This window comes from Bubalus kerabau, chromosome 20 (genome assembly GCF_029407905.1).
Source record: "Bubalus kerabau isolate K-KA32 ecotype Philippines breed swamp buffalo chromosome 20, PCC_UOA_SB_1v2, whole genome shotgun sequence".
Classification (NCBI taxonomy): domain Eukaryota; kingdom Metazoa; phylum Chordata; class Mammalia; order Artiodactyla; family Bovidae; genus Bubalus; species Bubalus kerabau.
In genome coordinates this window covers 13,270,410-13,295,697 of record NC_073643.1, presented here as the reverse complement: position 1 = coordinate 13,295,697, position 25,288 = coordinate 13,270,410, and the positions used below count along the sequence as shown (strand labels likewise).

At 47.9% G+C, this 25,288-nt stretch overlaps 1 protein-coding gene and 2 non-coding genes across 4 annotated transcripts in view; 1 reads left to right on the top strand and 2 right to left on the bottom strand.

Moving 5' to 3' along the window:
• DLEC1 (DLEC1 cilia and flagella associated protein) overlaps window positions 1-25,288 on the bottom strand; it is an 89,655-nt gene that overhangs the window by 7,594 nt on the left and 56,773 nt on the right. The window contains exons 13-24 of one of the 2 annotated variants that reach the window (XM_055558596.1): window positions 24,708-24,900; window positions 23,866-23,924; window positions 23,117-23,285; window positions 22,789-22,882; window positions 22,452-22,582; window positions 22,183-22,341; window positions 18,943-19,082; window positions 3,391-3,544; window positions 2,828-2,938; window positions 1,781-1,911; window positions 1,158-1,349; window positions 201-271 (exon numbers count right to left, since the gene is read on the bottom strand). In XM_055558596.1, the coding sequence (XP_055414571.1) occupies window positions 201-271; window positions 1,158-1,349; window positions 1,781-1,911; window positions 2,828-2,938; window positions 3,391-3,544; window positions 18,943-19,082; window positions 22,183-22,341; window positions 22,452-22,582; window positions 22,789-22,882; window positions 23,117-23,285; window positions 23,866-23,924; window positions 24,708-24,900 (1,604 nt within the window). The remainder of the gene's footprint in view (window positions 1-200; window positions 272-1,157; window positions 1,350-1,780; window positions 1,912-2,827; window positions 2,939-3,390; window positions 3,545-18,942; window positions 19,083-22,182; window positions 22,342-22,451; window positions 22,583-22,788; window positions 22,883-23,116; window positions 23,286-23,865; window positions 23,925-24,707; window positions 24,901-25,288) is intronic. The other variant, XM_055558597.1, reaches the window with a different exon arrangement.
• On the bottom strand, window positions 6,171-6,277 carry LOC129635639 (U6 spliceosomal RNA). The gene has a single exon (XR_008706399.1). It is a non-coding gene; the product is annotated as a U6 spliceosomal RNA (small nuclear RNA).
• TRNAE-UUC (transfer RNA glutamic acid (anticodon UUC)) lies at window positions 6,316-6,388 on the top strand. Its single transcript has one exon. It is a non-coding gene; the product is annotated as a tRNA-Glu (tRNA).

Genomic DNA, 25,288 nt, shown 5'->3' with positions numbered 1-25,288 from the left:
ACAGGCCCTCTTCCTTAGCAAGAAGGTGGCCGTGTTCTAAAGAGGGGGGGCTATTCGATAGAAGCCATGGCCATCTCAGGGACCTGACTAGAAAGGACACTGAGGAGTGACTCTCTGGCCAGGGTCCCCTTCCTGAAGCAGGTGGCCAACATCCTCAAAGGCCCCACAAAACTCTGCTCTGGCCGGGCCTGGGCTCTTACCCCACTGCTCGCGCTTGGCCAAGAGCTCCCGCATCCGTGCCGTCTTCAGCAGGGTGGGAGGCATGTCGGGGCTTGACAAGAGGGGTATGGAAATTGCATCAAGCCATCCAGGCCCTTGCCCAGACCTCACCCATCTCCCCAGGCAACCAGCATCCCCCTCCCCTCGGCTTTCCAGCAGAGGAAGGTGGCCCTGCTTCTCCTCCCGTGGAGAGCCGGTCAGGGCTCCTCTTCACCTCCACCTGTGGTCTTCGCTCCCTCGGCACCCTACCACCCGAAGCATCTCAGCGGCAGGCTGCCTGCCAGTCTTAACAAAATCAGGAGTGCTCCAGGGCAGGGACCCCTGACCCACAGGCTCTGTGCCCTGGTGACCCCGGGATGCCGACCCAGTCCAGACTCCCAGCCTTCACCCAACCTTCTGCAATAGGCCGTCTCTAGTCTCCTGCGGACATCTATCCCGCCATTGCACGTGCTAACTTTCTGCAGTTGACAAATTCATGGCTAAGGAACTGTTCGTGGCAGCCCCCACCCCCAGCAGTCAGAAGTTGCCCCCCACTGCCCCTACCTTAGGAGACCTGAGGGGAGGTGTCTGCAGTGGGGTGCTGCCAAGCTGAGCTAACTTCTGGGATATACATACTTCCAATGTGATTGATTTCAAGCTACAGCTTTGCAACATGCCTCACTCCACCTCTGCCCACTGTTGCCTCCACCTACAGTAACTTCTTCCTCATCCAAGGGCCCCAGGACCGCCTGGTCTATCCAAAGCCCTCGCCTTGGCAGCCCAGGCTGACCAGAAAGGGCCACATGTCCCGCTTTCCTCTCAAGTCCTGGGAGGCGGGCAGGCAGAGCCCCCTACTTCTTGCGTTTGTCCACGTCTACCTGCGGACACCCTCCTCCGGCGACTCACACCCCCTGGCTACGTCCTCCCCGGAAACAGTTGCTGAAAACAGCCGGACTTACGGGCTGGGTTTCTGGCTCAGGCTGTTCACGGGGCTCCCAAAGTACTCGAACTCGAGGGTGAAAGGGGTCTGTATCGGGGAGCAGTTGGTCAGGAAGAGCCGGCGGTTCACACGGGTCCGCAGTGGCACTGCCGAGCCGAAGTCCAGGTGGAGTGTCTCGGGGTGGCCCGGCCACAGCTCTGTGCTGGGAGCACTGCCCAAGCCCGTGGGCACCAGTTATGTGCCACTCTCAGCCCTGCCCGGCCAGCCACCTTGGGCTGGAGGTGCCCAGCTGCCCAGAAACCAGGCTTTAAGCCCTCCTCGAGAAGCAAGCCGTCCCACAGATGTACCCTCTGTGCCAAGACGGGTGTCCCCCGCCACCGCCTCTCCCAGGCCAGGGGCAGGCCGGCATGTCTCCCAGCTGCCCACGGCCCTGTCCCTTGCTGTCCCCGCACCTGGACACCAGGCCTCTGGCGAATGGAGAACAACCACCCAGAGGGTAGGGATGGGGCGGGGGGGGGGGTCTCTCCCCACAGTTTGTGAGGGGTCTTCTGGCCATGGGAATCAACTGGAAGAGGCTGGCTCCACAGCGAGGCCGCTCCTCTGAACGGCCGCCCCAGCCCCCAGGCCCGGCCCTGGGCTCACCTGTCGTCACTGTCCTCCTTAGAGACGCCGATGGCTACCTGCAGTCCCCGGGGTTTCCCTGAGATGCCCAGAACCAGTGGTTCCCTCATGCCTGACACGTCACAAGGGAGGGCCAGGTTGGTCACCGCTTCCTGTAGGAAAGGGGTTCTCACCTTGGGTAAGACCCAGGGTGGGCCTTGGCAGAGGGGCCTCAGATGGCCTCCTGCAGCACAGGGGGCAGCCGGGAGGGCTCAACTAAAGGCCTTGTCCAGGCTCATTTCTGTGGAAGGGCTCCCAGCCCCTCCAATGGGCCACCATCCCCAGACCCTCAGGAGGCCTGGCCCCTTCCTCAGAGCTCCTGGCTGTGACTTGGCTCCCAACATCTGGGCGTGCCCGCCTGAAGGAGACCCCTGCCAAGCAGATCTTGGGAGAAGCTGCACATTTATTCCAATAAAGCTGCTATCACAGAATTCAAACCCTTCCTGCGTGAGGTCTGCTCTGGGCCAGACCAGGGCCCACTCATTTGCTCAGGCTCAGCTGTGCAAGAAAGCCCACATCCCCATGCTCCCCAGAGAGGTACTGGGACATGGGTCTGCGAGTCCTTGTGAGGAAGAAGCTTCTTTTTCCACAAGAACTACAAACGGATAGCTGGTAGCCCCCCCAAGGACTGAGCACGTTCTGCCCGATGGCCTTCCTGTGGGCTGAACCCAGGAGAAGCTGTGTCCTTCTTCTGAGGAACCAGGGTACTGGTCAGACGCCGCTGGAGCACCCAGCACAGGGGCATCTCTGGGCAGGGGGAAAGGTGGGCCCACCTGTGCCACAGAGGATGGCTGGCGAGGGCTAAGGGTGGTGCTCAGGAGTTTCAGGGCCTATCCCAGCCTGCTCCAGCCTTCCTGACCCTGTGTCCCTAGAGAGCAGGCCCAGCAGGAATGGAGCCCCAGACCCCAGTGCAAGAAACCTGATCCCTGCTTGGCCCAGGACAGGGGTCTGAGGCAGACCTCCTGGCTGGCATGGATGCAGACAGCCAGGGGCCTCCCCAGGCAATGCAGCCCGGGGCTCCACACTCACCAGGGTATGCGCAGTCAACTCCAGGCTGAGCTGGCGCTCCTCGTTGGGGCCCAGCGTGCCACGTCTCGGGGAGACTTTCACTGTGCAGACATCTTCTTGGAGCCCCAGAAGCTGGAAGACACATGGGCAGGTGAGGGGCTGGGCTTCCAGGATGGACCTGGGTCCTGACAGAGGGATCAGGACAGCTGCATGCTTTGGGGAAGCTGCTGACTGGGGGCCCTCAGTGAGACCCGCAGGGCACGGTGCTCCCAGGTGGGGATAAACCACAGGTCCCTTCTCGTTTCCTTGCCCATGCTAGATGGATCTCATGCCTGTCAGGGGGTTCCCTGGACTTAACAAAAGGCTGCCCTGGGAGGTCCAGGGTGATGGGGAACAGTGGGTAGCTGGTTTTGATGCATGGAGACCTGGCCTCATCTCCCCTGGCACACGGGGCAGGCTACAGAGTCAGCCCCCGGAGGCAGTGATCTGTTCTGGGTGGTGTCTGGGGGACAGGGTGCCCCTCAATATGGGCCTCTGGGGTTGAGAGCTGCAAGGGTGGGGCCCGATGGAGTGGGCTCACGTACCTTGCCCCAGTGGAAGCGGGTGGGCAGGAGCGTGCCATTGACGAGTGTGATGGCCATCTTGGTGGGCACACCCAGGTAGAGGTTGGGGACCTCCACCTGGCTGCTCTGCAGGTACACGTAGGGCTCCTGCACCTCAGCATACACGGGAAGGTGGCTGGAACACGGTGGGTAAAAGGCATACTCATCAGAAAAGAAGTAAAACCTACCCATATGCATATGACATGACCGTCTTTGTAGAAAATCCCAAAGAATCTATAATGTTAAAAACTCTTAGAACTAATGAGTGAGTCAGCAAAGTGACGGGCTAAAAATCAACACATAAAAATCACATTTTTTTTGGCTGCCCCAGGCGGCTTTTGAGATTTTGTAGTTCCCTGACCAGGGGTTGAACCTGCTGAGCCCCCAGCAGTGAAATAGTGTAGAGTTTTAACTACCGGACCACAGGGAATTCCAAACTTGATCACATGTTTACAGGCTAACAAGGAAGATGTAGAAACAGAAGTTAAAAGTATAATCCCACTGACAATTACTCAAAAAAGTGAAACAGGCAAATCTCTAATTAAACACATACAGAACTTGTATGCTGAAAACTACAAAATACTGATGAAAGAAATCAAAGATAACAATAAACAGAGAGGCATAAATCACAATCATAAATTAACAGACTCAACATATATGTCCGTTCTCCCAAAAATGATCTATTAGGTTTAACACAATTCTTATCAAACTCCTAGCCATGATTTTTGTAGATACAGACAAGTTTATTTGAAAATTTATATAGAAAGATAAAGGACACAGACTGAAGATTAATAAAGTGGGAAATTACTCTACTGGATATTAAGACTTCCTAGACAGCTATATCAATCAAGGGAGCGTGTTACTAGTAGGGAGATACACAGCAAATCAATGGAACAATGTTAAAAAACCTAGAAACAGACCCACCCAAATATGTCTGAGGGTATTTTTTTTCCCTATGTAAGGAATGGGGAGAACATGTATTTTAATTTTTTATTTTGAAATAACTATATTCCCATGCAGCTGTAACAACAACAACAAAAATACAAAGGAATCCAAGTATACTCTTCACCCAATTGCCCAACAGTGACAGCTTGCACGACGACAGCACCATGTCACAGCAGGAGACCCAGGTGGATGCAGCCCAGCAGTCTCATTCAGACCCCATGAAGCTGACATGCATAATCTGTATTTACTTCTACACAGTTTTATCACATGTAGATACCCATGACACCACCACAGTCGAGACAGAACAGTTCCGTCACAAGGATGTCTTCATGCTATCTTTTCTTTTTTTAACTTTCTCCCCGGATCCATTTTTTTTGCCATAAGTTTCTGAGTTTCGTTCACTTTGTTCAATAATTAAGGACCTCTGCCATCTAAAAAAAAAAAACCTCTGCCATCTAAGTCACCCTGGCAATCTTCAAGAGTGTCAAATAAGAATGGACTTCCCTGGCATGCCACTGGTTAAGACTCCACATTTCCAGTCCAGAGGGTGCAGGTTCAGTCCTCGTTGGGTAAGATCCTACATGCTGCAAGGTGCAGCCAAAAAGTAAAAAAAAAAAAAAAAAAAAAAAAGATCGGAAAAAAAGAATATAAAATAAGAAAAAACTTGTCCCTGTAAAAGCTGTAAAATATCTTTGAAAACGAGGTTTAACTGCAGTTATAAATACAAATATCTAACTACAGAGTCCCAAAATACACGAAGCAAAAGTGGTAGCATTGAAGGGAGAAATCGATCATTCAGAAATAATGATTAGATGGCCGGGCAAAAAGCACATGCAAAATAATTTACTAATTATTAGGGAAATGCAAATCAAAACTACAATGAGGTATCACCAGTCAGAAAGGTCAGAAAGTCTACAAACAGTAAATTGCTACAGAGGGTATGGAGAAAAGGGACCACCACCCTATACTGTTGATAGGAATGGAGACTGGTAGAGCCACTATGGAGGCTACTTAAGAAACTAAAAACAGAACTACCACATGATCTTGCAGTCCCACTAGGGCTGGAGAAAACCGTAATTCAAAAAGTACATGCAATAGAAAGGACATGGACATGAACGAAATGTCCATCAAGAGAAGGGGATGACGAGGCGGCACACGTAGACAAGAGAATAGCACTCAGCCATAGAAAAGAATGAAGTCATGCCATCTGCAGCAACATGGATGCCAGAGATTGTCCCACTGACTGAAGTAAGTCAGACAGTGAAGGAAAAATATATGGTCTTGCTTACATGTGAAATCTAAAAAATAAGACTACAAATGAATTTATTTACAAAACAAAAGTATAGTCACAAACGTAGAAAACCAGGTTAGCAGGGGATAAGGGGTGGGGGACAAGTGGGAGACTGCGACTACTATATATAAAATAGGTAACTAGCAAGACCTGCTGTAGAGCACAGGGAACTCTTCTCAATACTCCGTAATGGCCTACATGGGAAAAGAACCTAAAACAGAAAGGGTGGATATATGTATAACTGATTCACTTTGCTGTATACCTGAAATTAACACAACACTGTAAATGTAAATATTCCAATAAAAATTCAAAAAAATAAAGACTAGAGATTTCAATATGTCATTTTATTTTTTTTTTTTTAAGGTAATTGTTACTATTGTTTTTTTTTTCATTTTTTTTTTAATTTTATTTTATTTTTAAACTTTACATAACTGTATTAGTTTTGCCAAATATCAAAATGAATCCACCACAGATATACATGTGTTCCCCATCCCGAACCCCCCTCCCTCCTCCCTCCCCATTCCATAAAAATATGGAACGCTTCACGAATTTGCGTGTCATCCTTGCGCAGGGGCCATGCTAATCTTCTCTGTATCGTTCCAATTTTAGTATATGTGCTGCCGAAGCGAGCACTCAATATGTCATTTTAAATAGTGGACAGAACAGGGAGTTCCTTGGTGGTCCAGTGGTTAGGACTCTGTGCTTTCACTGCTGAGGGCTCAGGTTCAATCCCTGGTTGGGGAACGAAGATCCCACAAATTGCACGGTGTGGCCAACAATAAATAAATAAAATACGTGTGAATTAAACAACACACTCCAAAATAAGCAAGAAGTCAAATAAGAAATAAAATTTTGGAGTTAAAATACAAAAATCAATGTAAAATACATGAATTTAAAAAAAGGACAAAGGACATGGTCCTTTCAAATAACGCAGAAAAAACATTCAATGAAATCTAACATTCTTTCATGAGGAAAACCAGCAAACTAGGAACAGAAGGAAACTTCCTCAACCTGATAAAGGACAGCTACAAAAAGCCTACAGTTAATACTGGACTTAAAGGTAAAGACTGTTTTCCTTTTAAGATCAGGAACAAGGTAAGGATGTCCAGACACCAACTTCATCTGTGTATTTTAGAACTAGGGTGAGGATTCCCACTCTTGCCTCTTCCATTCAACACTGAAAGTGAAAATGAAGTCGCTCAGTCATGTCCGACTCTTTGCGACCCCATAGACTGTAGCCTACCAGGCTCCTCCCTCCATGGGATTCTCCAGGCAAGAGTACTGGAGTGGGTTGCCATTTCCTTCTCCAGGGGATCTTCCCAACCCAGGGATTGAACCTGGGTCTCCCGCATTCCAGGCAGATTCTTTAACGTCTGAGCCACCAGGGAAGGAAGCCCACTGAACTGGAGTATTATTAGGTCCATTAGGCAGGAAAAAGAAAAGAAAGGCAGATGTAAAATTATCTCTAAATGCAGATGACACAATCTTTCTATTTAGAAAACCATTAGAAGTAATGTATCAGCAAGGTTGTAGGGTACAAGGTCAAAATACAAAAAACTTTGTATTTCTACACACTAGCAATGAATAATCATAAAGAAGAATCTATTTCTCAAAGCATCAAAAATGACACAATCCTTAGAAATAATTTTAACAAAAAAGTATAAGACTTATACACTGAAAATGACAAAACATCACTGAAAGAAATGAAAAATGACCTAAATAAATGGAAAGACATTTTCCTGTTAAGGGGTGGGAAGACTTAGTATTGTTAGGAGGGCAATACTCCCCAGACCAGACATGCAGATTCAATATACTCCCTATTAAAAGCCCAGCTAGGTCTTTGTAGACATTGACAAACTGGTTCTAAAATTCATACAGAAATTCAAAGGACCCAGAACAGCCAAAACAATCTTGAGAAAGAGAAATGAAGTTGGAGAATTCATACTTCTTGATTTCAAAACTAACTCAAAATGGATCAGAGGCTAAAACTATAAAACTCTTAGAAGAAAACATGTGAGTAAATCTTTCTGACATTAGGCAATGGTTTCACAGGTATAACACCAAAAGCATAAGCAACAAAAGAGAAAAATACATAAATTGGGAATTCACCAGAATTAAAAACATCTGTGCTTCAAAGTACACCATCAAGAAAGTGAAGAGAGGGACATACATCCCTGGTGGTCCACGGGTTAAGAATCTGCCTGCCGATGTAGGGGACAAGGATTCGGTCCCTGGTCTGGGAAAATCCCACATGCTGTGGGGCAACCAAGCCCCTGCGAGCCCATGTGCCCAGAGCCTGTGCTCCAAGAGCAGCCTGTGCTCCAAGGGGAGCCTGTGCTGTAAGAAGCCTCAGCACTGCAACAGGGCAGCCCCGCTCGCGGCAACAAGAGAAAACCCATGCACAGCAACGGAGACCCAGTGCAGTCGAACATGAATTAATAAATCACACACACACACACACACACACACACACAAAACAAGTGAAAAGACAATTCTCAGAATGGGAGAAAATATTTGAAAATCATATATCTAATAAGAGACATGTATATAAAAAGAACACTTAACCTAAAAAAAAAAAGAAAAAGAATACCTTTATCTCAATAACAAAATGACAAATAACCCTATTTTTAAAAAATGAGCAAAGAATTCAGAAGACAGTTCTCCAAAGAGGATCTACAAGTGGCCAGTAAGCTCCTGAAAGATGCTAAGCATTATGTGCCATAAGGGAAATTCAAATCAAATCCTCAGTGAAATATCACTTCACACACAGGATGAGTACCATTAAAGAACTGTTGCTGTTTAGTCGCTGTGTCTTTTGCAACCCCAAGGACTGTAGCTCACCACACTCCTCTGTCCATGAGATTTTCCAGGCAAGAATACTATGGTGGATTGACATTTCTTTCTCCAGGGGATCCTCCTGACCCAGGAATCGAACCCATGTCTCCTACATCGGCAGGCGGATTCTTTACCACTGAGCCACCAGGGCAGTCCACCATTAAAGGAGAGATGGGCACAAGTATGGCTGAGGAAGAGAAGAAGTAGGAGAGCAGGGTGGAGAAGGATGGACAGTGCGGTGGAATTGGCAGCTACCATATTTGCCCCGTGTATCATTATTATGACTATGCCAAAGCCTTTGACTGTGTGGATCACAATAAACTGTGGAAAATTCTGAAAGAGATGGGAATACCAGACCACCTGACCTGCCTCTTGAGAAATCTGTATGCAGGTCAGGAAGCAACAGTTAGAACTGGACATGGAACAACAGACTGGTTCCAAATAGGAAAAGGAGTACGTCAAGGCTGTATATTGTCACCCTGCTTATTTAACTTATATGCAGAGTACATCATGAGAAATGCTGGGGTGGAGGAATCACAACCTGGAATCAAGATTGCCAGGAGAAATATCAATAACCTCAGATATGCAGATGACACCACCCTTATGGCAGAAAGTGAAGAGGAACTAAAAAGCCTCTTGATGAAAGTGAAAGTGGAGAGTGAAAAAGTTGGCTTAAAACTCAACATTCAGAAAATGAAAATCATGGCATCCGGTCCCATCACTTCATGGCAAATAGATGGGGAAACAGTGGCCGACTTTATTTTGTGGGGCTCCAAAATCACTGCAGATGATGATTGCAGCCATGAAATTAAAAGATGCTTGCTCCTTGGAAAAAAAGTTATGACCAACCTAGACAGCATATTAAAAAGCAGAGATATTACTTTATCAACAAAGGTCTGTCTAGTCAAAGCTTTGGTTTTTCCAGTAGTCATGTATGGATGTGAGAGTTGGATTATAAAGAAAGCTGAGTGCCGAAGAATTGATGCTTTTGAACTGTGGTGTTGGAGGCGACTCTTGTGAGTCCCTTGGACTGCAAGGAGATCCGACCAGTCAATCATAAAGGAAATCAGTCCTGAATATTCGTTAGAGGAACTGATGCTGGACCTGAAACTCCAATACTTTGGCCACCCGATGTGAAGAACTGACTCATTTGAAAATACCCTGATGCTGGGAATGATTGAAGGCGGGAGGAGAAGGGGACAACAGAGGATGAGATGGCTGGATGGCATCACTGACTCGATGGATGTGAGTCTGAGTGAACTCCGGGAGTTGGTGATGGACGGGGAGGCCTGGCGTGCTGTAGTCCGTGGAGTCACAAAGAGTTGGATACGACTAAGCAATTGAACTGAACCGAACAGATAGCTACAGAAAAGGAACACTTCCCAAACAAAAGAGCTTGGAACAGGGGCATCCATCAGAGATCGAGTTAGTGATCTGCAGGGCCAAGGACATATCCCTGTGAGGAGAAAAACCCCAAGAGATAAGAGTATACAAGGAAAATGCTTAAATCCATGCACTATAGATCCAGCAGATTTGTGCTGGACTATGATAGCTCCTGTTTTTACTGTCCGGAAAGCTTTCCCAGTGCTTCTTTTGGAGCCAGATTCTCCCCACTGCGGTGTATGGAGGGGGTGGGGACCAAAGAGATCCAATCAGATTATATCTCTGGAGAAAGCGTTTTCATTCTTCATGAAGGTTATTTAGCTGGGAGTGCATGAGCCTGGAGCTCTAAGTGGCCCCCTTCTCTGGGGCATTGTGGCCAAGGGTCCCTGCCAATAGGGGAGAGAAAGGTCAACCAAGAGAGAGAAGCTGTGTGGAAGGATGGATGCAGGAAGAGGGAAGGAGGGTGGAGAAGGAGCAAGAAGTAGAAGCCCAGACAAGAGGCTGGACCCCTGGATTTGGCAGGGCAGGAATGCCCAGGTATGTGAGCCAATGGTTCCCCTTTCTTGCCTAAACTGATATATTTCTGTCACTTGCAACTGTAAATATTCTGACTAATACAATGTCCTTTAAGAAGAATACAGATAAGAAAGGAAATAAGCAGAGACTGAATAAAAGGCATTGACTCTCCCTTGGGAGAAAACAGACTTAATCTTGTGTAAGGAGTAGGAGGAACCATGAGGTTACAGTTGAGTGTGAAGAGACTCATCCTGAGACCCATGACAGTAGTCGTGGGAAAGCATGTTTGAATGAGACTCTGCTGGGACTTCCCCCCTGTTGCTGGTTCAAGTACAGTCTGAAATATCTGTGCGTGTGAGGGTTTGGGGTGATGGGTAGTCTCACTGCCTGGAGGTGAACATATAAACTGGCACATTCTCTTCGGAGAATACATCAAGTACTCATGAGGATCTAAAACAAGCAGTTAGGTGTTTTTATAACAAAATATATGGTGAAACAAGTACAAAACAAATACACAGTTTAAATATATATATGATTAAAACAATAATAATGAAAAGAACATCTGTGTTCCACCCTCGTCCAGCTTAAGAAGCAAAATATTACCACCAGTCAACTTAAGAAAATAAATGTTATGCTTCAAAATAGTTTGAGAAGGGGTGGGAAGAAGTGGGTGAAGCATGTGGATGATACAGTATTTGCAATGATTTGATAATCGTTGAAGGTAGATGATGGATACACCGGGGCTCATTATCTGACAGGAGGTAGGTAGATAGGGCCCCCTGAAGGTAAGGCAACTGGAGATTTATTCCCTATGGACTGAAACTCCAAGACGAGACTAGCAGGACAATTAAGGGAGGAGGCTGGGCTCTGCCCAGACCACATATTTTTCATTCCTGAAGTCAGGAGATCTCCCTGACCACACATGCACAGAAAGGCTCCTTGAAGGTCAAAGGGGAATGATGCTAAGCTACCATTGAGCCCTGCCCAGAGCACATATTTCTCATTCCTGAAGTCAGGAGACCTCCCTGACCACACATGTGCAGAAAGGCTCCTTGAAGGTCAAAGAGATGCATGCAGGCACATGGAAGGATCCTGAGATACGCCAAACATGAGCCAGGCACATCAGAATGATCGGCCCCAGGAAACCCAGAAGAAACGCCCCATAAAAGTAACTCAAATCGTCATAAGGGCACGACTCAGCAACTCGGGACTCTCCCTCTGAGTCTGCCCTTGTGTCTACCCACACGTACTGTACTCTTTTACTAAATACTTTACTTGCTTCACTACCTTCCATCTTTGTGGAAATTCTTTTCTCAAAGATGAAGGACCAGGGCCCTCGTCACTCTAGTGGCTAGGATCTGGGGCTTTCACCAATGCAACCCGGGCTCAATCTCTGGCTGGGAACCCAAGCCCCGTTCAAACTTGTTCCAGACCAAAGTCACCAGTGTTCAATTATACTATCCTATTAATATTTTTATATATTTAAGAAATTTTCCATCAGAAAAGAAGGAAGGAGGGAAGGAAGAAGAGCATGAGAGAGGGAATATCATTAATAGCCTTCAAAACCTCCAGTGTGTTCCACCCAGAATACTATGGTATTTCGTTCATTTAAAAATGCCACCTATTTTTGTTGCTGTTGTTCAGTCACTAAGTCGTGTCCAACTCTTTGCAACCCATGTACTGTAGCACGCCAGGCTCTCCTGTACTTCACTATCTCCAGAAGTTTGCTCAAATTCATGTCCACTGAGTCAGTGATGCTATCTAACCATCTCATCCTCTGTCACCCGCTTCTCCTTTTGCCTTCAATCTTACCCAGCATTAGGGTCTTTTTCAATGAGTCGGTTCATTGCATCAGGCAGCCAAAGTATTGGAGCTTCAGCATCAATCCTTCCAATGAATACTGAAGGTTGACTCCCTTTAGGATTGACTGGTTTGATCTCCCTGCAGTTGAAAGGACTCTCAAGAGTCTTCTCCAGCACCACAATTGGAAAGCAGCAATTCTTCAGCGCTCACCCTTCTTCATAGTCCAACTCTCACATGGGTACACGACTACTGGAAAAACCACAGCTTTGACTATATGGACGTTTGTCAGCAAAGTGATGTCTCTGCTTTTTAATATGATGTCTAGGTTTGTTATAGTTTTTCTTCCAAGGAGAAAATGCCTTTTAATTTCATGGCTGCAGTCACAGTGATTTTGGACACAAAGAAAATAAAATCTGTTACTCCTTCCTCTATTTCCTCTTCTATTTGCCATGAAGTGGTGAGACTGGATACCATGATCTTAGATTTTGTTGAGTTTCAAGCCAGCTTTTTCACTCTACTCTTTCACCCTCATCAAGAGGCTCTTTAGTTCCTCTTCACTTTCTATCATTAGAGTAGTATCATCTGCATATCTGAGGTTGTTGATATTCTGCCTGGCAATCTTGATTCCAGCTTGTGATTCATCCAGCCCAGCATTTCGCATGATGTACTCTGCATAGAAGTTAAATAGGCAGGGTGGCAATATACAGCCTTGGTGTACTCCTTTCCTAATTTTGAACCACTCTGTTGTTTCAAGTCCAGTTCTAACTGTTGCTTCTTGACCTGCATACAGGTTTCTCAGGAGACAAGTAAGGTGGCATTTCCAAGTAAGGTATTTCCATCTCTAAGAATCTTCCACAGTTTGTTGTGACCCACAGTCAAAGGCTTCCATATAGTCGGTGAAGCAGAAATAGATGTTTTTCTGGAATTCCCTTGTTTTCTCTATGATCCAATGAATGTTGGCAATTGGATCTCTGGTTCCTCTGCCTTTTCTAAATCCAGCTTGAACATCTGGAAGTTCTCAGTTCATGTACTGCTGATGCCTAGCTTGAAGGATTTTGAGCATAACCTTACTAGCATGTGAAATGAGCACACTTGTATGGTAGTCTGAACATTCTTTGGCATTGCCCTTCTTTGGGAATGGAAAGAAAACTGACCTTTTCCAGTTTTGTGGTCACTGCTGCGTTTTCCAAATTTGCTGGTATACTGAGTGCAGCACTTTAACGGCACCATTTTTTTAGGATTTTAAATAGCTCAGCTGGAATTCCATCCCCTCCACTAGCTTTGTCTGTAGTAATGCTTCCTAAAGCCCACTTAACTTCACACTCCAGGATGTATAGCTCTAGGTGAGTGATTACATCACTGTGGTTATTTGGGTCATTAAGACCTTTTTTATATAGTTCTTTTTTTGTTTTGTTTTGTTTTGAGTTGCTTTTATTTATTTATTTATTTTACAATATTGTATTGGTTTTGCTATACATTGACATGAATCCACCACGGGTGTACACGTGTTCCCCATACTGAACCCCCCTCCCACCTCCCTCCCCATACCATCCCTCTGGGTCATCCCAGTGCACCAGCCCTGAGCACCCTGTCTCATGTATCGAACCTGGACTGGCGATTTGTTTCACATATGATATTATACATGTTTCAATGCCATTTTCCCAAATCATCCCACCCTTGCCCTCTACCACAGAGTCCAGAAGACTGTTCTATACATCTGTGTCTCTTGCTGTCTCGCATACAGGGTTATCGTTATATAGTTCTTCTATATACTCTTGCCACCTCTTCTTAACCTCTTCTGCTTCTGTTAGATCCTTACCATTTCTTTTATTGTGCCCATGCTTGTGTGAAACATTCCCTTGACCTCTCCTATTTTCTTGATGAGATCTCTAGTCTTTCCCTTCTATTCTATTGTTTACCTCTATTTTTTTTTTTTTTGCATTGTTCATTTAAAAAGGACTTCTCATCTCTCCTTGCTATTCTCTGGAACTCTGCATTCAGTTTGGTTTATCTTTCCCTTTCTCCCTTGCCTTTTGCTTCTCTTCTTTCCTTACCTATTTGTAAAGCCTCCTCAGACAATCACTTTGCCTTCTTGCATTTCTTTTTCTTGGGGATGGTTTTGGTCACTGCCTCTTGTATGTACCTTCATCCATAGTTCTTCAGGCACTCTGTCTACCAGATCTAATTCCTTGAATTTATCCATCACCTCCACTGTAATCTGATTTAGGTCATACCTGAATGGCCTGGTGGTTTTCCCTACATGCTTCAATTTAAGCCTGAATTTTGCAATAAAGAGTTCATGATCTGAGCCACCTGGATCTGAAGCTCCAGGTCTTCTTTTCACTGACTGTATAGGGTGTCTCCATCTTCAACTGCAAAGCACAAAATCAATCTGATCTTGGTATTGACCATCTGATGATGTCCATGTGTAGAGTCATCTCTTGTGTTGTTGGAAGAGGGTTTTGCTATGACCAGCATGTTCTCTTGACAAAACTCCATTAGCCTTTAACCTGCTTCACTTTATACTCCAAGGCCAAATGTTACTCCAGGTATCTTCTCTTGACTTCCTACTTTTGCATTTCAATCCCCTATGATGAAGAGGATATTTTTTTTTTGGTGTTAGTTCTAGGAGGTCTTCATGGAACTGTTCAACTTCAGCTTCTTTGGCATTAGTGGTTGGAGCACAGACTTGGATTACTGTGATACTGAATGATTTGCCTTGGAAAGGAAGCAAGATCATTCTGTCCTTTCTGAGACTGCACCCAAGTACTGCATTTAGGACTCTTTTGTTGACTAGGAGGGCTACTTCATTTCTCCTATGAGATTCTTGCCCACAAAAGTAGATAAAATGTTCATCTGAATTAAATTCGCCCATTCCTGCACATTTTGGTTCACTGATGCCTAAGATATCGATGTTCACTCTTGCCATCTCCTGCTTGACCACATCTAGTTTACCTTGATTTATGGACCTAACATTCCAAGTTCCTATGCAACACTATTCTCTACAGCACTGGACTTCACTTTCACTACCAGACACATTCACAACTGAGCGTCGTTTCCACTTTGGCCCAGCTGCTTCATTCTTTCTGAAGTTATTAGTAACTGCTGTCTGATCTTCCCCAATAGCATACTGGACACCTTCCAACCTTAGGAGCTCATCTTTCAGTGTCGTATCTTTTTGTCTTTTCATCTGCTCATGGGGTTCTTGTGTCTCCAATACTGCAGTGGTTTGCCATTCCCTCCTCCAGGGGACCACATTTTGTCTTGGGTGGCCCTGCACGGCATGGTTCATAGCTCCACTGAGTTATGCAAGCCCCTTTGGCATGACAAGGCTGTGATCCATGAAGGGGACCACATATACACTCAACTAATATTTGACAAGAAAGCCAAGAACATCTAAACAGACATTTCTCCAAAGACACAGAGATGGCCAACAGGTACGTGAAAAGCCGCTCAACGTTGCTAATTATTAGAGAAATGCTAATCAAAACCACATGAGGTATTACCTCACATCAGAATGGCTATCATCAAAAAGTCTACAAACAATAAGTGCTGTGGAGCGTGTAGAGAAAAGGGAACCTTCCTACAGTGTTGGTGGAAATGTGAATTGCTGCAGCCACAATGGAAAATATTATGAAGGTTTTTAAAGAATAAAAATATGGCTACCATATGATTCAGCAATCCCACTCCTGGACATGTATGTATCTTGAGAAAAGTCTTACCTGAAAAGTTACATGCACCCATCCCAACGTCCACTGCAGCCCTGTTTACAATAAGCAAGCTAAATGTCCATCGACAGATGAATGGATAAAGAAGATGTGCTACATATATGCAGTGGGCTATTACTCAGCCATAAAAGAATGAAGTCATGCCATTTGTAAGAACATGGATGGACCCAGAGATGATTACACTAAAAGAAGTCAGTCATATGATAAGACAAGTATCATATGATATCACTTATAGGTAAAATCTAAAAAAAAAAAAAGATACAAATGAACTTATAAAATCAGAAATAGACTTACAGAGATAGGAAACAAATTTATGGTTATCAAAGATGACAGTAGGGGTGGAGTGTGGGGGGAGGATAAATTAGGAGTTTGGGATTAACATATACACAGTCCTATATATTAAACAGGTAAACAGCAAGGAGCTACTATACAGCACAAGGAACTATACTCAATATTCTATAGTAAACTATAATGGGAAGGAATCTGAAAAATAATATAAATATATAAAAAAGAATATATATACACAAATATATGTATATATATATAACCGAGTCACTTTGCTATACATTTGAAATTAACACAACATTGTAAATTAACTATTACTTCAATTTAAAAAAACACCTAATGGGGAAAAGACACTCTCTTCAACAAATGGTATTGGGAAAAGTGGATAACCACATGTAGAAAAACGAAATTGAACCCTCATCTTATACCACTCACAAAAACTAACTTGAAATGGACTGAAGACTTAAACATAAGACCTGATACTATAAAACACCTAGATGAAAACACAGGGAAGAAGTTCCTCAAGATCTTGAGGAATGTTTTTTTGGATCTGACACCGAAAGTACCAAAAAACAGCAAGAGCAGAAATGAACAAGTGAGGGGCTTCCCTAGCGGTCCAGTGGTTAAGACTCTGTGCTTCCACTGCAAGGGGCGCAGGTGTGACCTCTGTTTGGGATCAAAGCTCCTGCACACCACAGGCCATGCTGTGCATCCCACCAAAATAAATCAAATAGAAAGCCTATAAAAAATAATATACAAGTGAGACTACGTCAAACTAAAAAGCTCCTGCACAGCAAAAGAAACAGTGAACGAAATGAAAATGCAACCTACCAAGTGAGAGAAGCATTTGCATGCTGTGGACGACAAAGAATGCAGTCTGCCATTTCAGTAAACAAAGGATGCTGCAACCATCAAGCCAGCAGACACTGGACCTGTTCCCAACAGTGCACCCTGAGTGGAATTTGGGATAGAATTCCTGAATTCATTAAGATGCATAGCAAAGAAATTGTTTCAATAAGCCTAGACCTTTGTGCCTTCCCATTCCCAGGTAGCACAGTGGTAAAGAACTCAAATTTAAAAATGGGCAGAGGAACTAGACATTTTCAGAAAGAAGGCATCCAAGTAGCCAACAGGTACCTGAAGAGATGCTCAGTATCACTACGCATCAGGGAAATGCAAATCAAAATCACAATGAGATATGACTTCACCCCTGTTAGAACTGCTATCTTTAGTAAGACAGAAGGTAACAAATGTTGCTGAGGAAGTGGGGAAAAGGGAACCCTTGTTCACCACTGGTAGGAATGTAAATTGGTTCAGTCACAACAGAAAAGGTATGAAGGATCCTCAAAGTATTAAAAGTAAAACTACCATCTGACCCAGCAACTGCACTTTTGAGTATATATCCAAAGCGAATGAAAGCAGGATATCACAGAGATATTTGCATCCCCATGTTGACTGCAGCATTATTCACAATAGCCAAGGTAGAGAGGCACCTAAGTGTCTGTCAACAGATGAGCGGATAAAGATGAGGTGGTTTCTGCATACAATGGAATATTATTCAGCCATGAGAAAGAAGGAAATTCTGCCATTTGCAACAACATGGATGGACCTTGAGGACACTGTGCTAAGTGAGGTAAGTCAGAGAAAGACAAATTCTCTATGATCTCACTTACATCTAGAATCTAAAAAAGCCAAAAGAAATAGAGAGTGGCACGGTGGTTTCCAGCAGCTGGGGCTGGGCCAACAGGAGAGATGCTGTTTAAGGGTACAAATTTCCAATATGTGAACAAGTCCTGGGGACCTAATGGGAAGTATGGTGATTATGTACAATACTGTATTATATACATCACACCTGCTGGGAGACTTGATTATTCTCACCACAAAAAGGAAAATATAATTACATCAAGTGATGGAAGTGTAAGCTAATACTTAACGGCAATCATGCTGAAACATATAAATGGATCAGGTCAGTATTTTCTTTTTTTTGGCTGCACTGTGCAGCTTGTGGGACATCTCAGTTCCCCAACCAGGGATGGAACTCGTGCCCCAGGCAGTGCAAGTGCGAGTCTTAACCACTGCACCCTCTGGGAAGCCTCAGGTCAGTACATCGTACACCTTAAGCTTACACAATGTAACGAGTCACCTGAATCCCAACAAAAGAAAAAGTCTGCCGGTTATTTTGCATCCATTCTCCTGCTGATGAACACTGGCTGTTTCCAGCTTTTCGCTATCATTAACGGTCCAGCTATGAGCCTTCCAGGATGAGCACAGGGCTCCCACTGCACACGTGGAAGTTTCTCTGCAACTATATCCAGAAGGACTAACGCTGGACCAAGAGTACGGTCACCCTTCCACCAGGTAACAAAACGTTGTCCCAAGTGGTTGCATTACTGCCCATTCCTTTAGCACACATACACTGCTGCTGCTAAGTCGCTTCAGTCGTGTCCAACTCTGTGCGACCCCATAGACGGCAGCCCACGAGGCTTCCGCATCCCTGGGATTCTCCAGGCAAGAACATACACTAGAAGGATACATATACCCCATAATATTACTAGTGAATGATCTCCAGGTAATAGATTATGGATCATTTTCATTTTCTTTTTTTGTAATTTCTAAATTTTATAATATAAACATCTTATCAATACCTTTAAATTCCAAAACATCTATAAACACGTAACTACATACGATATAAATAAATATGCCGTGAATATGCAGCGTGTGTTGTACAGGCTCCCTGCATCCCCTTACCTCCAGGCCCCGTCTACCACCTCCAGCTCCAGGACAGTCTGCAGACGCTGGCAGTGCCGGGCCTCCAAGGTGATGCTCACTCTGCACTCCCCCAGCGGCTGAACTTGGCCACTCGATGGCTCGATGTCGAAGGGAGACACCTGATGGGGAGAAGGGTGAGCAGTGGGGACACTTGGAACTGCAGAATTGGGGGCTGGCCATGACCAACCAGGGTCACCCCCAAGCTGCGCCCCCCAGCCCCCTGAGCACTTCCAGGGTGCAGAAGAAGACAAGTGGATGGGGGAGCACAGATGACTAAGTGCTCAGGATGAAGAGGAGAAGATGATGAAAAGTGAGTCTCCAAGGAAAGGAGGTGGAAGGCAGAGGGAGGCGCCTTTGGCGTGGTGGCTCTGAGCGGTCTGCCCGCCCCACTGTGCAGGTGCGGGTCAGGAGCTGCGGCTCCAAGGAAGGAAGGACGAGCTCCCAGACTGCGGCAGGGCCCAGGCTTCTGCGTGGCCACAGATGTGTCCTTGCACTTATAACTGTGTCTTCTCGGGACAGACCCCTCCCTCATATCCTCTGCTTTAGTTCCTCTCTGAAACACCTAGAAAATTGTAACTGGTGCACGTTTCCTAAGTTGTTTTACAGATGCTTAAACCACCACCAAATGGAAGAAGTTAACTACTTGATGACCATGGGTGCACAGTCCCTCGATGTACTGGAGCCTGAGGACTGATAACGTTAATCGCTGTGACGCTACCTTGTCATCAACCAGAGAACTGTGCACGAGCTGCCCATGTACTCTGCAACCTGTCACCTGGTCTTTACAAACGTTTGGCTGAAAGCCTTCGGGAGTTCGGGGCTTTTTGAGTGTGAGCCACACGTTCTCCTTGTCTGGCACCTTACAATAAACGCTACACTTTCCTTCACCACAACCGAGTGTCAGTAGATCGGCTTTCCTGCATGGGGATGATCAGGGCCCAAGTTTGGTTTTGGTAACACCCATGTGATCCCTTCCCCACATGGTCACCCCCTCACCTAATCCCCCACAGCAGTTAGTTCACATTTACCTGACGTGTCCACCTCCTGCCCCGTACCAGGCACTAAAAGGGAAGGGAGAAGGCTCGGGGACTACAGTGCCCTTGAGTGTATGCCCCAGGACCCCTGGATGGGTCACAGTGACTAGCAGGGTGTCACTGGGCATTGAAAGATCACAACCAGGAACAACATAACTCCTCTCTCGTCTCCTTCTTCCTTGAGACCAAGACCATGAATGAGTACAAGGCACCTGCCTGCAGGGTGACCTGGCTGCCCCTGCCTTGACCCACCCCGCCTCCCGCCCTGGCAGCGGTGCTGTGCTGTCTTGGGCCCTGTGCTTTCTCGCTACAGAGGCTTCACTGCCCAGGCACTGGGGGGTTGGGGAGTAGGGCTGGCCTACACCTCAGGAAAAGTAGTCTCTCTCCTGAGCGTTGGGTCCAAGCTGAGCTGGGAAGGGAAGAGCTCCTTTGTGTTCTTCATTCATTGTTTTCCACATGCACTCCATTTCACATGCAGCCCAAGGCACGTGTGTATGTGATGCAGGGGCAGGCTTTGGTCTGGAGCTGGGTTTCTGGATCCGACTTGGGCACATCCAACAAACCCCAATTCTCAATATTTGGAGAGTTCACAAGAATACAGTACAGAGAACTATAGAGATTGCTACCAGCTTCAATTTGGACATAAATCTTAATACACCATGAAATTGATAATTACTTCAATTATAAAATATATTTGGACTTCCCTGGTGGCTCAGACGGTAAAGCATCTGCCTACAATGCGGGAGACCTGGGTTTGATCCCTGGGTCGGGAAGATCCCCTGGAGAAGGAAATGGCAACCCACTCCAGTATTCTTGCCTGGAAAATCCCATGGACAGAGGAGGCTGGTGGGCTACTGTCCATGGGGTCGCAAAGAGTCGGACACGATTGAGCAACTTCACTATCTGTCACTAGTTATTCTTCACAGTGGGAGGAAAAACACAGACTGGGAATCAGGGAAATGGGATCTGATATGATTCTGCCACTTTGTAGCAGTGTGGCCCTGGGGAAGCCCCCAACCCTCTCTATATCATCTATCCAATGAGGAGGCTGGCTGAGGTCCGTAAGTTTCCAACTGTGCTCTGGGAAATCCCAGGGACTCCCCAAAAGTCCTAGAGCGGGGGGTGGGATGTGGGGAGAGGCAGGGTGCCTGATCAGGGGGCCTCTGGTTCACACTCTACTCTAGATCTTGGGTTTCTGTTGAAGGTTTCATTTGAATAGAAGGTTACTAAGAACGCCTGCCCTCCCCCGTCCCAGTCTCAGTCTCTGGCTCCACGAGCCAGGCAGGGTGATCAGTGAGCCCTGGGGATATCCAGCATTAACTCCAAGCCTGTGCAACAGATCCCGTGGCAGTGGTTTTGGTCACTCGATACAAAACTGTCTTCACTTCTCAGTTTCAGAGTGCCCAAGGGAGAAGCGAGGCTACCAGGGGAAGAGGGATAGCTTTCAAGGGGAAAGGAAGTGGGCAGCAGGGGAACCTGGGTGAGCTGCCGCTAGAGGGAGGGTCAGACCCTCTTGACCTGGCCAGAGTCTCTCACGTGCTGCGACCGCGCCCACGTGTGAAGAGTGGGTGTGGTGAGTCAGTGACTTCCTGGGCCTGCTGGTGTTGTGGCTTGGGCTTGTTCAGGACTGAACACGGTATTTAGACATGATGCCCTAATTTAGAAGTTGACGGTAAATACTTAGCCACTTTTAATATTTTCTATTTTTAGAGAAAAAGGAAGCAAGTGCCATTTGAGTGGCCGTGATTTTCCTTTCGGAGAACTTTTTGGTTTGGGTCACACGCTCACCACCTGGTGGCAGGTCCTCAAAACTGCAAGCACGATCCTTGGGAGGCTTGGACTCCCAGCAGCGCGCCCGCCCTTTTCCCGAGGCCCTGGAAGCTTCCCTCCCAACTCAGCTGCCCACTTTCTTCCTGACGCCGGCTACTCTGACAGAGGGAGAAACCCTTGTCCTATTTCTGTGTCAGAAGGCAGAGAGAGGAACAGGAAAATCCAGTCTCCGGGGTTCCGCTCTGCTGTAGAGAGGATGGGGAATGGGGGGACACTGCCAGGCAAAGGTCGCCAGTCAGGCTTTTCCTCTCCCAGCCTGAACGCGCCAGCTTCGGTGTCACGGCTCACACATCACACGGGTTAATCTGCGCCTGGGGGTGGGGTGGCACCCCAGGAGGTGGTGGACAGTACTCACGTCCTCTTGCCTTTCTTGCAGGGAGACCTGGCTCTCCCTCATGGCCCACGTGGCCGGGAGCTGGCTGAGGTTCCGGATCTGGATCAAGTTGGTGGCTTTCTGTCCCAGGCGCAGCAAACCAAACTGAAGGGCTGAGACGTCGATGACCAGGGCCGGCCCCTGAGGCACCCAGAGGGGCCGGTCACTGGGCCACCTGGGTGTGGGCTTGGTGCCCTACCCCGGCCCCCGCCTTTCCAGCCCGCCTAGCCGCCCGGCCCCATCACAGGCACCTTAAAGGCCGCCTCGATGTGCAACACCACGGGCGTGGGAGAATCTTTGATCTCACACAGCAGGTTCTGGCTCGTCGGCCCAGGGACACCCCCGGTAAAGTTCAACTCAAAATCCTCGACCTCGCTGGGCTCTGGGAGAAGAAGGGTGAGGTGAGGCAGGGAGACGTGCAGGGGCGGCAGGCTCCCTCTATGGCTGGCCCAGGTGTCGGGCCCCTCATGTCGTGGCCGGGGCTGGGCTGTGACTGGAGCTGATCATGGGGCCTCGAACTCCTGCCCAGGCTCCTGTGACCATGAGCTCTCCCTCCCCTGCCAGCCCCTCCCGTGGTCCCCAAAGTACCGATGGTCCCCGTGCAGGGCTCCACCTCAATGATGTGACAGTCACTGATCTTCCCCCATGTGTACCTGATGGCTGACTTGCTGTTGTTCCACATCTGAAAGACACACCCCAACCTGGGCTCCCTGGGAGACTGTACTTGCTAAAGGATTGAGGGGTTTGGGGCTCAGAAAAGGTCCTCTCCAAACCCTCCCAGCTAATTCCCAGCCACTCGACAGCACCAACAGGGTTTGTGGGTAACGTATCAGGCCAAAGACCTCTGAGTCCAGGAACTTGTGCCGAGTTCAGCACCATCTCAACCAGTCCAGGCCGGGGAGAGACAACCACCTACCTTAAAATTCTTCTTTATGTTTATGCCAATATAGTTCTCCCCAGGGATGATGAGGGCATACGGTTCTAGGAGAACCTGGAAAGGTTCGACTGAGCCCTTCACCTCGATTTCCAGGACGATCACGTCATCCATGCAGTACAAGGGGTCCTTGGAGTTTTCCAAGTCCAAACTGAACACAAACCCACCATAAGCTAAGAGTCATCGTGTCCCCATCTCTGGTCCTGTGAAAGGAAAGCACGCCCTGCCCACAGCTACCGAGCCCCCCGAAATTGGAGGTGTCAGCAATGCCCTGAAACAAGCGAATGCCTGCAGCCGTGCTGGCAGCTCAACTGCAGGCCAGGACCGAGTTCCCTCCTTGTGTTTCCAGGGACCACAGTGCAGCCGCACCAGCCTGGAACTCCCCAGCAGCTGACCAGGGACCCCCCAGCAACAGCCTGCTTAGGGAAGAGTTGGCAGACATGTCACCAACTCCTTCCTCCATTAGCACCACCCCCCAGGGGCCACTGGTAGCAACCGTGAGCACAGAGCACCGTTTCCAGGTTCCAGGGTGCACAGTCAGAGAGCTGTTCCCTGCATGCAGAGCCCGCTCCAAGCCTGGTGCCAGGGCAAGGTCAGGAGCTCTCACCTGCCAAAGCCTGCTGGGGGTCAGGGGCTCATCCACTCAGTTCTGGTGCCTCCCCCTCCAGCATCCTCCATGGGAGGGCAGGCCTGGTGCCCACCCCTCAGCCAAGGGCCTGGGTCCTGCTCACCTCACGGGCTCTAGGACCTCCTCCAGCACCATCTGGAGCACACTGTGAAAATCCCTTGGCTGCAAGATAAACACAACACCCTGAAGAAGAAAGCCCGCCCCAGGGAAGGCTCGAGTCACAGCAGCAATCCTCCCTGGGGCCTGGCCACCACAGACGCCTTCCTGAGACACAACACTGCTTCCCTGGAGCCTCTCCCCACACTGGGGGAAATGGGGCTGCTAGGATGTGAGCCTTGACTCAGGGACTGGGGGCCACTGCAGTCTCAAGACTGGCATGCCCACTTCAGCTGGGCCTGGGGGACAGGAAGGCCCTTGGCAGTGCCCTCAATGTGTCTAAAGCATCAAGCCTTCCTGGGACAGACAGCATCAGGGGCTGAATGACGGGCTGAGAGGCAGACCGGCTGTCTTACCAACAAGGGATGCTGGGAACCCCCCTCCTGCTCCACCCTCGCCTATAACATACAGGGCTTCACTTTGGGAATCAAGGGCTGTGTGAGCCTTGCCCTGGGGGACCCCACCTCACTGCCTGGAAGCTTCTGTTAGCTGGGCAGGAATGGTAACACCTTTGATGGAGCAGAAACATGGAAGACACTAGAGTCGAAGTGAGGCCAGACTTGCTCAGGACAGGGTGTGTGGGATGGGGACCAGGCAAGACGAGCTGCTTCGTCCTGCACACACCAAGCCCACCCACTAGCCCCACTCTTGGCTAAGCGCTGGCCTTGGCAGGACACCAGGGGTCTCCACAGGGTCAGCTGTGGCTTCGATGTCACCAAAGAACAGGGATGGAGGGTGAAACCTGCATGACCCAATCGTGGGCAGCCACCAAGATGGCCCCATTTGAACCTCTTGCGGGGAGAAGCTCAGGATGAACTCGTGGTCCGTGTGGGGGCTGAGAACGCCCATCTTGGGGGTGATGCAGAAGGCCGTCTCCCTGTCTGGGTGGTACTTGATGCTGTCTGTGCTGTAGGTTTCTCCGGGCATCAGGGACTGCAGGTTGGGCTTCATGATCTGCCAGTGGAAGGCCAGCTCCACGTGCCTGCGGGGGCGCCCCTGACAGTAGGCAGTGGAGCCAAGGCCGCGGCCCAATTCTGCCGACCAGCCCTCCCACCCCCTGCTGCTGATGGCAGGTGTGTGTGGGGCGGGAGACGGCAGGCGAGAACTGCTCCTTGTGCCAGGTAACAGACCCTGTGTAAGGCCTGGGTCATGGGGACAGTAAGCCAGGAGGCACCCTGCGGTCTGCCCTGGCATAATGGAGAGGCTCAGAGGATGGTCAGAGAATAAATGGCACTGACAGCTGAACCCACAGACCTTCAGCTGTCTGACCCTGGGATGTGAGAGAGTTCCCCTCATAGGCCAGGCAGGAATTCTCTGGAAAACCATTCCCGGTTAAGGATGGACCAGAGGGGCTTCCCAGGTGGTGCTAG